The sequence below is a fragment of the Mobula hypostoma genome, chromosome 4 (assembly GCF_963921235.1).
Source record: "Mobula hypostoma chromosome 4, sMobHyp1.1, whole genome shotgun sequence".
NCBI classification, from domain to species: domain Eukaryota; kingdom Metazoa; phylum Chordata; class Chondrichthyes; order Myliobatiformes; family Myliobatidae; genus Mobula; species Mobula hypostoma.
In genome coordinates, this window is record NC_086100.1 from 17,751,936 (window position 1) to 17,766,662 (window position 14,727).

A 14,727-nucleotide genomic window follows, 5' to 3' on the forward strand; every position below is an offset into this window, starting at 1 on the left:
TTGAAATGGGTGGCCACCAGGAGATCCCACTTTTTCTGGCAGAGGTAGGTGCTCAGCAAAGCAGTCTCCTAATCTATGTTGGGTCTCACAGATATACAGGAGGGCATCCCCATTCCTGATTCCTTCTGTCATCTTATCTGCTCATAACCTCCTTCTTGTTCCCCTCCCGATCCCTTTCTTCCATGGTCTTCTACCCTCTCCTATCAGAGTCCCCTTTCTCCAGCCAAACAATCAACTTCCCAACTCTTCACTTTGCTCCCTCCCCCCTCTCCTGGTTTCACCTATCACCTCGTACTTCTTCTCCCACTCCCCCACCTTCCCCCACTCCTTCCAGTCCTGAAGAAGGCTTTCAGCCCAAAACATCAACCGTTTACTCTTTTCCATAGATGCTGCCTGGCCTGCTGATTTCCCCCAGCATTTTGTGTGTGTTACTTCGATTTCCAGCATCTGCAGATTTTCCTGTGGTGGATAAGCTCTGTGCATGTTCCCCGCAGCCTCCTGTAATTGTGTGCAGTGGAATTGCTGTACCAGGCCAAGATGCAATCAGTCAGAATAGGATCATAAGGTATAGGAGCAGATTTAAGCCATTTGGCCCATTGAGTCTGCCCCACCATTCCATCATGGCTGATTCAATTTTCCCTCTCAACTCCATTCTCCTGCCTTCTCCCCGTAACCTTTAACACCCTTACTAATCAAGAATCTATTAGAATCAAGTTTATTATCACCAGCATGTCATGAAATTTGCTAACTTAGCAGTAGCAGTTCAATGCAAGATATATATAGAAAAAAATAATAAAATCAATTACAGTATACATATATTGAATAGATTAAAAATCATGCAAAAACAAATATATTTAAAAAGTGCAGTAGTATTCACAGGTTCAATGTCCATTTAGGAATCGGATGACAGAGGGGAAGAAGCTGTTCCTGAATCGCTGAGTGTGTGCCTTCAGGCTTCTGTACCTCCCACCTGATGGTAACAGTGAGAAAAGGGCATGCCCTGGGTGCTTGAGGTCCTTAATAATGGATGCTGCTTTTCTGAGACTCCGCTCTTTGAAGATGTTCTGGGTACTTTTTAAGCTAGTACCCAAGATGGAGCCGACTAAATTTACAACCCTCTGCAGCTTCATTTGGTCCAGTGCAGTAGCTCCCTCCCCCCCCATACCAAACAGTGATGCAGCCTGTCAGAATGCTCTCCACCATACACCTATTGTATTTTTGCTGTCATACCAAATCTCTTCAAACTCCTAATGAAGTACAGCCGCTGTCTTGCCTTCTTTATAACTGCATCAATGTGTTGGGACCAGGTTAGGTCCTCAGATCTTGACACCCAGGAACTTGAAACTGCTCACTCTCTCCACTTCCGATCCCTCTATGAGGATTGGTATGTGTTCCTTTATCTTACCCTTCCTGAAGTCCACAATCAGCTCTTTCATCTTACTGATGTTGAGTGCCAGGTTGTTGCTGTGACACCACTCCACTAGTTGGCATATCTCGCTCCTGTACGCTCTCTTGTCTCCATCTGAGATTCTACCAACAATAGTTTTATCATCAGCAAATTTATAGATGGTATTTGAGCTGTGCCTAGCCACACAGTCGTGGGTGTAGAGAGTAGAGCAGTGGTCTAAGCACACACCCCTGAGGTGCACCAGTGTTGATCGTCAGTGAGGAGGAGATATTACCACCAATCCGCACAGATTGTGATCTTCCAGTTAGGAAGTCGAGAATCCAATTACAGAGGGAGATACAGAGTTCTGTAACTTAAACTTCACAATATTTAAATCAACCTCTGTTTTAAATATATCCAATGATTCGGCCTCCACAGCCTCTGGTTAAAGAAATGCACCCTCATCTCTGTTCTAAATGGATATTCTTGTATACTTAGGCTAGATTCCCTTCTGGTCCTAGATTCCCTCTATTGAAACATCCACTTCTTCTAGGTCTTTCCACAGATGCTGCCAAGTGTTTCCACCTTTTTTTTTTCTCTCCTATTACTGTTCAACATTGAGACTAGGTCAGCCAAATACCGGGAATCTGAATTGGAGCAACCAGGAAGCGATTGCCCGCGATTCTGACACGCAGGGCTCCCCATCTATTGGCGCATGCGCGGGATTGGCAACGTTCTGAAAATGTAACCACTCGGTACCCGGGTGCCATGGCAACGGGTGGCAACACTCGATGGAGGCGCGGTCGCCGCGCAGCCGTCTCTTGCAGTTTGCACAGAGAAAGTGAGAGGGGGAGCTGAATGCAGACCCGACAGAAACGTTGTTCCCCCCACTAATATTAAAATTCACTGCGTCTGGCCAGCAGTGCACCATGAACGAGGGCCAGGATGATCCGGAGAGCCAGGCCCGGCAGCGGAGATCAGGTAAAGCATCCGAATAAATACTGGGGCCTCTTCCCAGAGTGGTCTCTGTCCTTACAACAATTGAATGAGAATCCCGAAGCAAGATACTCTAAAAACATACAAGGCAAAATCTAAATTGTATCAAATTGTTCTCAAATTGGACGTATTATAGCGTAGTTAAGTTAAAAAAACAATTTAAAAGCAAATACAATGTTCGTTCACCTGAAAGCTTAACTCGCACTTCACACTACTGTACTACTGTTTCGAGCCTGTTGTTATTAGAAACAGACCAACAAACCGTGCAAGTGTTTATTCTTCATTCCGTCTCCCCCTCCTAAAGTAACCAACGGCTTGGGGAGTAGGGTGGATTGTTAATAGGTCGGCTCGGATGTTCGCTCAGCACTGAATCTGCGGGATAAAAACTTTTCCCGCAGCAGCCCTTGTGAACGTGGAGCACCATGCCAAGTGAAATCAGCGGAAGGAACACAGCATCCCAAACCTGACTCCACCTGCGGGTATCACGGAGCTCTCACATAGGATCACTCGAGAATCTTAAGAATTAGGCTATTGTCATACGGGGGGCGATGGGAATGGACCCAAATGCAAGACACAGACACTGAAGTACTAGGAACAGGACTAGGTTTGTCAAGAAAGCAAGGGAAGAAACGACATTGACACAAGCCCTGGACGAGACTAGGATTCAGGGCCTGGGCTAGGACTTGGGCTAGAAGCACGGGACCCGGACGTGGAACTCGGAACTCCGGAACCACAGCCTGGACAAGGACCCGGAACCTGGGTCTTGGTTGGGACTCGGAACCGGAACCCGGGTCTAGGCTAGAACTCGGGACTAGGATTTTAGCAAGGACAGGACGTGGCTACAGGACAGGACGAGGAATCTCCAGCACTGGGCTGGGCGAGGAACCGGAACTAGATGAGGACACGAAGCTCAGATTTGGACAGGGCTGGAACACGGCACCTTGGACGTGGACTGGACGAGGTACTCCAGGGCAGGAATTGGCTCTTGGACTCGGCTTGGTAAGGCTCTTCCTTGGACACTTGCCGAGGTAAACTGCAAAGGGACTCCTGGACTGGATGAGAACACGAAGCCTCGACTTGGACAGGACTGGAACACGGCACCTGGAACTTGGAATACAGAACACTGAGCCGGGACCCCTCCTTGGGAACAGGACCTAGGGCTGGGACCCTTCTTTGACACAGACACTAAACACAGGGACACAAAGAGACAGTTCCAAACTCAACAATAGATAGTTCCTTATCTTGGCATGGCAAGGCTCCGGTCTCACTCCGGCGGTTGAACTAGACAGCGATATAGGCAAGGACGCAGGCAAGGTAGCAGGTGAAGGTAACAGACGAAGTAACTGTTGAGATAAACTGCCAAAGTAACTGCCAGGGATTCAGTGGGGAGGGGAAAGAAACAGGCCAGCAGGGGAATCCTCCATTTGAGAGGTATTTATGTGCCAGCCTAAAACAAGAATCAGGTGCCTCAATTAAGGCACCCAATGGAACAAAGGAAAACAGGAAAACCAGGAATAAGGAATCAACGGACCGGAATGCAGACTTCACGGACCGGACCATGACAGCCATTTGGCCCATCGAGTTTGCTTGCCATTCTATCGTGGCTGATTTATTTTTTTCGCTCAACCTGTTCTCCTGCCTTCTCCCGTAATCTCTGACGCCCTTACTAATCAAGAACCTATCAGTCTCCGCTTTAAATATATCCAATGACTTGGCCTCCACAGGTGTCTGTAGCAATGAATTCCACAAATTCACCACCCTCTGGCTAAAGAAATTCCTCCTCATCTCTGCCCTAAGGAGACGCACTTCTATTCTGAGACTGGGTCCTCTGGTCCAAGACTCCCCCGGTATAGGAAACATCCACTCCTATCTCAGCCTTAATATATTCGGTAGGTTTTAATGAGAGTCCCCTCCGTGTTCTTCTCAACCTGGGGTCCTTGGTTAACGGTAGGGGTCCATGGCATAAAAAAGGATGGGAACCCCTGTTCTAAATTCCAGCAAGTTACAGGCCCGGAGCCATCAAATGCTCCTGTACATTAACCCTTTCATTCCTGGACTCATGGACCTCCTTTGGACCCTCTCCAGCACCAGCACATCCTTTCTTAGAAAAGCTGCTCATGAGGCTCCAACTGCGGACTGATCAATGAACCCTCAGCATTACATCCTTGCTTTGAAATTCTGGTCATCTCGAAATGAATGTTAACCGGCAGAACCGGACTATCTTCAACCTTGCAGTGGGTACAGGGTGGGGAAAGGAGGAGAGGGAGATCTGTGATGGTTGAAACGAAACACAGCATTATTATTTGTAATTCCCAGTGGGAATTGTAAGGAATAAAATGCAAATACAATGAATATCTGAAATTGTACATCTTAATGTTGACTCCAGAATGCTACAGTGTGCCTTGTAAAAAGCTCGTGCCCTTTTCCTTGAGCTTAACTAATGATTTTTTAAATCACCTTTTAGCACTAAGCATAAGATTGAAATGGACATGGAGATGGACCCTTACTTTCCAGTCTAGGATTTGAACCTGCGCTCACTATCACTGAGTTTAAAAAAGCGTAATTACACTGATGTAGCAGGAACTCATCCCTGAATTTTCATGCCTTTATTTCAGCACATTCTCAAAACAACTCATTTCTCCCCTCTCTAGGCTCCTCGCATACTTCAGGCACTTTAGACCCAGGTACTTCAAGCAGTTTGAGCCAAGAGGAATCGTCGACTGACTGTGATCCCTGTGATGAAAATGACTACCACAGCAGGTGGTGTTACTTTGGTATTCAAATTAAAACTTAGACCGAAAGACCTAAAAATTTGTGCTGGACCAAGTGGGAGAAATCAGCATCAGAGTCAGGTTTATTATGATTGATATACAGTACCGTGTAGAAGTCTTGGCCACATTATATACATATATTTAGGGTGCCTAAGACTTTTGCATAGTGCTGTATTTGTCAACATAGAGAGGAGAGCAAGTTTGTAGATCTGACGGAAGCAAAGGATGTTGGATGGAGCACCATGGGAAGAGTACGAGGCAGGTGGCAGAGAAGGGGTGCTAGGATGGTTGGGGGGGGTGTGGACACAGCCAGCCCTGAGACACCAAGCAAGGTCATTTGATTCCAAACAACTGGTTTATTGATCATTACAGAATGTCTCTCTGATGCTTCCTGCTCCCTCCCCTTTCACTTCCCTTGATCTCCCCTCTCCTTGCACCCTTCTCACTCTCAGTCCACCATAAAGATCTATATCAGAACCAGGTTTATCATCACTCGCATATGTCACAAAATTTTTTTATCCTGCAGTAGCAATACAGTGCAATGCATAAAATTATTACAATACAGTGCAATGGTCATAGGCACCCTAACTATATATATGTGCCCAAGACTTTTGCATAGAACTGTATGCCGTGAAATATCTTGTTTACCAGCAGCACCACAGTTTAATACATAAAAATTAATATAAGTTACAAGAAGGAATATTTTAAAAAGTAAATAATGCAAAAAGAGAGCAAACGTAGTGAGGTGCAGTTGATTGGTTCAGAGATCTAATGGCAGAGGGGAAGAAGCTGTTTCTAAGATGTTGAGTGTGTGTCTTCAGGCTCCTAGACCTCCTCCCTGATGGTAGTTATGAGAAGAGATAGTAACGTCCTGGAAGGTGAGAGTCCTTCATGATGGATGCCGCCTTCTGGAGGCATCAGCTTTTGAAGACGTCCTTGATGGTGCGGAGACTAGTGCCCGTGATGGAGCTGCCTGAGTCTACAGCCCTCTGATTCTGTGCATTGAAGCCTCCATATCAGAAAGTGATGCAGCCATTCAGAATGCTCTCCACGGTACGTCTGTAGAAATTTGTTTGTCTTTAGGGACATACCGTCTCCTCAAACTCCTAATGAAATATAGCTGCTAAACTGTAGCTCCTTGTAATTGCATTGATATGTTGGGCCTAGGATAGACCTTTAGAGACGTTGGCACCCAGCAGCTTGAACTGCTGATCCCTCGTTGAGGACTGGTACGTGTTCTCTAAACTTCCCCTTTCTGAAGTCCACACTCGGTTCCTTGGGTCTTGATGCTGTTGACTGCAAGGTCGTCGTGATTCCACTCAATCAGCTGATCTACTTCATTCCTGTACGCCTCCTCGTCACCATCTGAGATTGTGCCATTGGCGAATTTGAAGATGGCGTTGGAGCTGTTCCTGGCCACACGGACAAGAGTAGAGTATCAAGCTCAACGTGCATCCTTGAGCGCAGGATAATTCTTAATTAGTCTCAGTGATGCATTAATCCCTGACCCAAGGAGATTTATTGCAATTGAAACACAATCTTCTGACATGTAATAATTTTTGTATTATAGGACTGCCGTGAGCAATTAACACAAGATCCATTAAACATTCAGATGCTGATAAAACTGCCATGTGATTTTTCTGCTTTTACTGTCAGATCTTCAGCTGCCCCCCTCCCCCAGCTGACCTATATAATTTACATTTGTAGAATTGGGTTAGTGACTGGTGATTCAAGAGTGGTGTGTGCCTGGAATGTGCTGCCCGGGTGATGTAGAAGCAGGTACGTTGCGGACTTGTAGTTAGGCACATGAATGTAAGAGGTTCGTTTAGTTGGCCACGTGATTACTAATTTAATTAGCTTAGGACCACTCTCTGGGCTGATGGCGCAGTTCCTGGGCTGTACTCTCTATTAATAATTAAAATACAAAGTAAGACATGAAATGCAGGAGGGCAATCAACATCTGTTCATGAATCAAGGCAAACTATGCAGTGCTTAGACTGCCTGTCCTCAGCAGAGCAGCTTCAATGAGGTTATCTCATTATACGAGGAGTGGCCTGATTTCTAGAAATTTCTGTAAGTAGAAAGGGGTTTATAGAAGCCACAAATTTACAGACGTTGCCCCCCAAGTCAAAGGAGGAAATTTTTTGTTGAGTTGTCCAAAAATTGTTAATAATTATAATTCTACCATTAGCGGCGGACCAATCGATTCGAAGAGAGAGTGAGCTTCGCACAGGTCGGGGAGGAGAGCTTAAAAAAGGACTGTTTTGCGAAGCTTGGTACATTAGAGACGGACCAAACAATTCGAAGAGAAAGTGAGCTTTGCACAGGTCGGGGAGGAGAGTTTAAAAAAGGAGCGTTTCATGGGGCTTGGCGCATTAGAATAGTGGGTATGACTGCGAGGCCAGTTTTCTGTTCTGGGTGTCAGATGTGGGATGTCTGGGAGCCTCCATGATGGTCACATCTGCGCCAGGTGCATTGAGTTCAGGAACTGGAGCTGCAGGTCGATGACCTTCAGCTTGTTAGGGAAAGTGAAGCAGTGATAGACAGTAGCTACAGGAGACAGAGAAGTAGATGACCATCAGGAAAGGGAAGGGAGGGTGTCAGGTAGTGAAGAGCACCCCTGTGGCTGTCCCCCTTAACAATAAGTACTCCGTTTTCGGGGGGGAGCAGGTGGGAATGACCTACTGGGGGAAGCAACAGTGGCCGTGCCTCTGGCCCGTGTGGCTCGGAAGGGTAGGGAACGGAAGAGGAGGGCAGAGGTAATAGGGGACTCTGTAGTTAGGGGGACAGAGAGGTGATTCTGTGGACACAAAAAAGAAACAAAGATGGTAGTTTGCCTCCCAGGTGCCAGGGTTCATGATGTTTCTGGGCACATCCACAATATCCTGAAATGGGAGGGTGAGCAGCCAGAGGTTGTGGTACATATTGGTACCAATGACATACATAGGAAGAGGGAGGAGATCCTGAAAGCAGAATAGAGGGAGTTAGGAAGGAAGCTGAGAAGCAGGACCTCAAAGGTAGTAATCTTGGGATTGCTGCCTGTGCCACACGACACTGAGTATAGGAATAGAATGAGGTGGAGGATAAATGCGTGGCTGAAGGATTGGAGCAGGGAGAAGGATTCAGAATTTTGGATCATTGGGACCTCTTCTGGGGCAGGTGTGACCTGTACAAATAGGACGGGTTGCACTTGAATCCAAGGGGGGCCAATATCCCGGCGGGGAGGTTTGCTAATGCTGTTGGAGAGGGTTAACTAGATTTGCAGAGGGGTTGGGAGCCGAAGTGACGAGGCAGAGGATGGGGAGGCTGGAGCTTGTAGGGAGTTTGTGAGGAAGAATAGGTAGATGGTAGAGCAAAGATGCACTCAGCCTGATGGTTTGAGATGTGTCTATTTTAATGCAAGGAGTATCATAAACTAGGTGGATGAACTTAGAGCATGGATCAATACGTGGAACTGTGGCATTGTGGCCATTACAGAGACTTGGATGTCACAGGAGCAGGAATGGCTGCTGAGTGTGCCAGGTTTTAGGTGTTGCAAAACGAACAGAGAGGGAAAAGAGATGGGAGTGTAGCATTGCTAATCAGGGATGGTGTTACGGCTGCAGAAAAGGAGGAAGTCGTGGAGGGATGGTGTACTGAGTCAATGCGTGTGGAAGTCAGAAACGGGAAGGGGGCAATAACTCTACTGGGTGTATTTTTATAGACCTGCCCCCCCCCCAATAGTAACAGGGACATTGAGGTGTATATAAGGAGGCAGATTCTGGAACAGTGCAATAATAATAGGGTTGTTGTGATGGAAGATCTTAACTTTCCAAATATTGATTGGCATCTCCTCAGAGCAAGCGGTTTAGATGGGGTGGAGTTTGTTTGGTGTTCTGACGCAATATGTAGATAACCCAACGAGAGGAGAGGCTGTACTTGATCTGGCATTGGGAAATAAGCCTGGTCAGGTGTTAGATCTCTCGGTGGGAGAGCATTTTGGAGATAGTGACCACAACTCTTTCTCCTTCACCATAGCGCTGGAGAGGGATAGGAGCAGACAATTTGGGAAAACGTTTAATTGGGGTAGGGGAAAATATGATGTTATTAGGGAGGAACTTGGGAGCACACGTTCTCAGGGAAATGCACTGAAGAAACGTGGCAAATGTTCAGGGAACATTTGCATGGTGCTTTGCATAGGTATGTTACGTTGAGGCAGGGAAAGGATGGTAGGGTTAAAGAACCATGGTGTACAAAGGATGTAGAAAATTCAGTTAAGAAGAAATGAAAAGCTTACGAAAGTTTCAAGAAACCAGGTGCTGACGGGGCTCTAGAAAATTACAAGTTTGCTGGGAAGGAGTTTAAGAATGGAATTAGGAGAGCCAGAAGGGGCCATGAGAAGGCCTTGGTGAGCAGGATTAAGGGAAACCCCAAAGCATTCTACAGATATGTGAAGAGCAAGAGGATGAGCCGTTTAAAAATAGGACCAATCGGGTACGATAGTGGAAATGTGTGCATGGAGTTGGAGGAGTTAGCGGAGGTACTTAATGAATACTTTGCTTCAGTATCCACCAGGGAAAAAGACCTTGTCAATTGTGGGGATGACTTACAGCGGACTGAAACGCTTGAGCATATAGACATTAAGAAACAGGATGTGCTGGAGCTTTTAAAAAGCTTTAAATTAGGTAAGTCACTGGGAGCAGATGAGATATACCCCAGGCTACTGTGGGAAGCGAGGGAAGAGATTGCTGAGCTTCTTGCAATGATCTTTGCATCGTGACTAGGGACGGGAGAAGTACTGCAGGATTGGAGGGTTGCAAATGTTGTTCCCTTGTTCAAGAAAGGGATTAGTGATAACCCAGGAAATTATAGACCGGTGAGTCTGACTTCAGTGGTGGGCAAGTTGTTAGAGAAGATCCTGAGAGGCAGGTTTATGAGCATTTGGAGAGACATAATCTGATTGGGGATGGTCAGCAAGGCTTTGTCAAAGGCAGATCATGCCTTACAAGCCTGATTGAATTCTTTGAGGACGTAAAAACGCATTGATGAAGGTAGAGCAGTGGATGTAGTGTATATGGATTTCAGTAAGGCATTTGATAAGGTTCCCCATGCAAGGCTCCTGCAGAAGGTAAGGAGGCATGGAATCCAAGGAGACTTTGCTTTGTGGATCCAGTATTGGCTGGCCAACAGAAGGCAAAGGGTGGCAGTAGATGGTTCATATTCTACATGGAGGTCGGTGACCAGTGGTGTTCTGCAGGGATCTGTTCTGGGACCCCACCTTTTTGTGATTATTATAAATGACCTGGATGAAGAAGTAGAAGGGTGGTTAGTAAGTTTGCTGATGACACAAAGGTTGGGGGTGTTCTGGACAGTCTGGAGGGTTGTCAGAGGTTACAGCGGGATATTGATAGAATGCAGAACTGGGCTGAGAAGTGGCAGATAGACTTCAACCCAGATAAGTGTGAAGTGGTTCATTTTGATAGGTCAAATTTGAGGACTGAGTATAATATTAATGGTAAGACACTTGGCAGTGTGGAGCATCCGAGAGATCTTGAGATCCGTATCCATAGGACACGCAAAGCTGCTGCACAGGTTGACAGTGTTGTTAAGGCGTATGGTGTGTTGGCCTTCATCAACTGTGGGATTGAGTTCAAGAGCCGTGAGGTAATGTTACAGCTATATAAGACCCTGGTCAGACCCCACTTGGAGTATTGTGTTCAGTTCCGGTCACCTCACTACAGGAAGGATGTGGGTACTATAGGGAGAGTGCAGAGGAGATTTACAACGATATTGCCTGGATTGGAGGATGTACCTTATGAGAATAGTTTGAGTGAACTTGGCCTTTTCTCCTTGGAGCGATGAAGGATGAGAGGTGACCTGATCGAGGTGTATAAGCTGATGAGGGGCATTGATTGTGTGGATAGCCAGAGGTTTTTTTCCAGGACTGAAGTAGCTAACACGAGGGGGATATAGTTTTAAGGTGCTTGGAAGTAGGTACAGAGGAGATGTCAGGGGTAAGTTTTCACACAGAGAGTGGTGAATGCATGGAATGGGCTGCCAGCGACGGTGGTGGAGGCGGATACAATGGGGTCTTTTAGGAGCCTCTTAGGTAGGTACACGGAGCTTAGGAGAATAGAGGGTGATATGCTAGGGAAATTCTCGGCAGTTTCTAGAGTAGGTTGCATGGTCGGCACAACTTTGTGGGCCAAAGGGCCTGTAATGTGCTGTAGATTTCTATGTTCTATAAGTGGATTTCAAAAGAGATAAGGGAGACTGTAAAGTACAGCAAAATAAGTGTCCAAACTGGCTGTCAGAGTCATAGAGATACATTGCGAATCCAGGCCCTTCGGCCCACAAAATCCATCCTGACCATCAACCACCCATGCACGCTATTCCCATTTTTTCTCTCCTCAGATTGCCATCAACTCACTCAAGATTCTACAACTCACTAGGGGCAATCTACAGCAGTCAAATAATCCACTATCCTGTATGTCTTTCGGATGGGGAAAGAAACTGGAGCACATGTTCTATTTTATTTACCTTTTCAGTACTTACTGTTTACCAGTTAGATTGTTGTTTTTGCAATGTTAGCCTCTGCACTTCAGCCTGCCATGGTACCTCAATGGTACCTCATGTACCTCATAAAGTGGCCACTGAGTGTACATTCGAGGTCTTCTGCTGTTGTGGCCCATCTACTTCAAGGTTCAATGTGCTGTGAATTCAGAACTGCTCTTCTGCACACCACTGTAATTACATGTGGTTATCGGAGTTACTGTCACCTTCCTGTCAGCTTGAACCAGTCTGGCCATTCTTCTCTGACCTCTCTGATTAACAAGGTGTTTTCCCTCAGAACTACTGCTACAGTGGTTGCTTTTTGTACCATTCTCTGTAAACTCTAGAGACTGTTGTGCATGGAAATCCCAGGGGATCAGTTTCTGAGATACTCAAACCACCCTGTCTGGCACCAACAATCATTCCACGGTCAAAGTCATTTAGATCACATTTCTTCCCCATTCTGATGTTTGGTTGAACAACAACTGAACCTCTTGACCATGTCTGCATACATAGGATCAGAAAATGTAGAATCATTGTGGGTAGAGTTAAGAAAATGCAAGGTAAAAAGAGTCTGATGGAAGTTATGGTCAGGCATCTGAACAGTAGCCACAATGTGGGATACAAATTACAACCGGGAATAGAAAAGGCAATATTATGATAGTCAAGGGAGTTTTCAATATGCAGGTGGATCAGGAAAATCGAATTGGTGCTGGATCCCAAGAGAGGGAATTTGTAAAATGTCTATCAGAGGGTATTTTAGAGCAGATTGTGGTTGAACCCACTAGGAAATAGCAAATCTAGATTGGGTGTTAGGTAATAACCCAGATTTGATTAAGGAGCTTAAAGTAAAGGCACCCTCAGGAGGCAGTGACCTTAATATAGAATTCACCCTGCTATTTGAGAAATAGAAGCTGAAGTCAGAAGTGTTTGTATTTCAGTCGAGTAAGGGGAATTACAGAGGTATGAGAGAGGAACTTGCCAAAGTTGACTGGATGGGGACACTATCAGGGATCATGGTAGAACAGCAATGGCTGAAGTTTCTGGGAACAATTCAGAAGGTGCAGGATAGATACATCCCGAAGATGAAGAAATATTCTGAAGGGAGGATGAGGCAACTGTGGCTGACAAGGGAAGTCAAAGTCAGCATAACAGCAAAAGGGGACATAATATAGCAAAATTAGTGGGAAGTTAAAGGATTAGGAAGCTTTAAAAAATCAACAGAAAGTAACTAACAAGCTATAAGGAAAGAAGAGATGAAATATGAAGGGAAGCTAGCCAATAATATAGAAGAGGATACATAAAGTTTTTTTCAGATATACTGTATAAGGAATAAAAGGGAGGCAAGAGAATATATTGGACCGCTGTAAAATGACTCTGAGGAGGTAGTAATGGGGGCAAATAAATGTCAGACAAACTTAATAAGTATTTTGTGTCAGTCTTCACTGTGGAAGACAATAGTAGTTCGCCAGAAATTTGAGCGTCTCAGGGGGCAGAATGAGTGTAGTAGCTCTTTCTAAGGAGAAGTTGCTTGGAAAACTGGAAGGTCTGAATGAGGTAAGTCAGCTGGACTAGATGGGCTTTATAGCAGTAGCTGAAGAGATTGTGGAGGCATTAGTAATGATCTTTCCAGAGCTAGATTCTGGAATGGTTCTGGAGGACTGGAAAGTTGCATATGTCATTCCACTCTTTAAGAAGGAAGAGAGGCAGAACAAAGAAAATTATAGGCCAGTTAGCCTGATTTCAGTGGCTGGGAAGATGTTGGAGTCAATTATTCAGGATGAGGTTTTGGGGTACTTGGAGGCGCTGACAAAATGGGCCAAAGACAGCATGGTTTCCTCAAGGGGAAGTCTTGCCTGACAAATCTGTTGGAATACTTTGAGGAAATAAAAAGCAGGATAGACAAAGGGGAGTCAGTGGATCGTGTATACTTGGATTTTCAGAAGGACTTTGACAAGGTGATGCACATGAGGCTGCTTAACAAGAAAAGAGCCCATGGTGTTACAGGAAAGATATGAGCATGGATAGAATCACAAACACAAGATCTGCAGATGCTGGAGATCCAAAACAACACACACAGAATGCTGGAGGAACACAGCAGGCCAGGCAGCACGTATGGAAAAGATAAACAAGCGACATTTTGGGCTGCGACCCTTCTTCAGGACTGGAAAGGAAGGGGAGAAGTCGGAATAAGAATGTGGGGGGAAGGCAGGACGAAGTACAAGGTGGTAGGTGATAGGTGAAACCGGGAGAAGGGAGGGGGTGAAGTAAAGAGATGAGAAGTTGATTAGTGAAAGAGATAAAGGGCTGGAAAAGGGGGAATCTGATAGGGGAGGGTGCAAGACCATGGAAGAAAGGGAAGGGGGAGGAGCACCAGAGGGAGGTGATGGGCAGGTAAGAAAATAAGGTGAGAGAGGGGAATGGGAATAGGGAATGATGAAGGAGAGGGGGAGAGGAGGCAATTAGCAGAAGTTCAAGAAATTGATGTTCATGCCATTATGTTGGGGCTACCCAGACAGAATATTAGGTGTTGCCCATCCAACCAAAGTGTGGCCTCTTCATTGCAGTATGGAGCCCATGGACAGACATGGGAATGGGAAGTGGAATTGAAATGGGTGGCTACAGAGAGATCTGGCTTTCTTTGGCAGACAGAGCATAGGTGCTCAGCGAGGTTCGAGATTCCTCCCACTTTCCAAAGAGGTACTGGTTAGGACTAGTGAGTTGTGGAGCATGCAATGTTGGCACCAAAAATGTGGCGATACATACAGGCTGCCCTCAGCACATCCTCAAACTGTGTTGGTCGTCGATGCAAACGATGCATTTCACTCTATGTTTCGATGTTTCAATGTACATGTGACAAAGTTAATCTTTATTCAATATTTATCATCAAAATTACTGAAATTGCTCTGCATCCGATGGTGATCCCTTATTCTTAAATGGACCGACTGTCAGAGGTGCCATTTTCCGGTCAGGACATTAACAGGTTTACCATTTGGAATATAGACTCAGTGATCACTTTATCAGGTACAGGAGGCACTTAAT

The 14,727-nt window shown here is 45.7% G+C and overlaps 1 protein-coding gene across 1 annotated transcript in view; it reads left to right on the top strand.

Annotated features, from left to right (window-relative positions):
• The first annotated feature begins 2,154 nt into the window (after positions 1-2,154).
• LOC134345147 (glutamate-rich protein 6-like) overlaps positions 2,155-14,727 on the top strand; it is a 70,894-nt gene continuing 58,321 nt past the window's right edge. The window contains exons 1-2 of the mRNA XM_063045352.1: positions 2,155-2,368; positions 5,035-5,143. Coding sequence (XP_062901422.1) covers positions 2,317-2,368; positions 5,035-5,143 — 161 coding nt within the window. The 5' untranslated portion in view covers positions 2,155-2,316. The remainder of the gene's footprint in view (positions 2,369-5,034; positions 5,144-14,727) is intronic.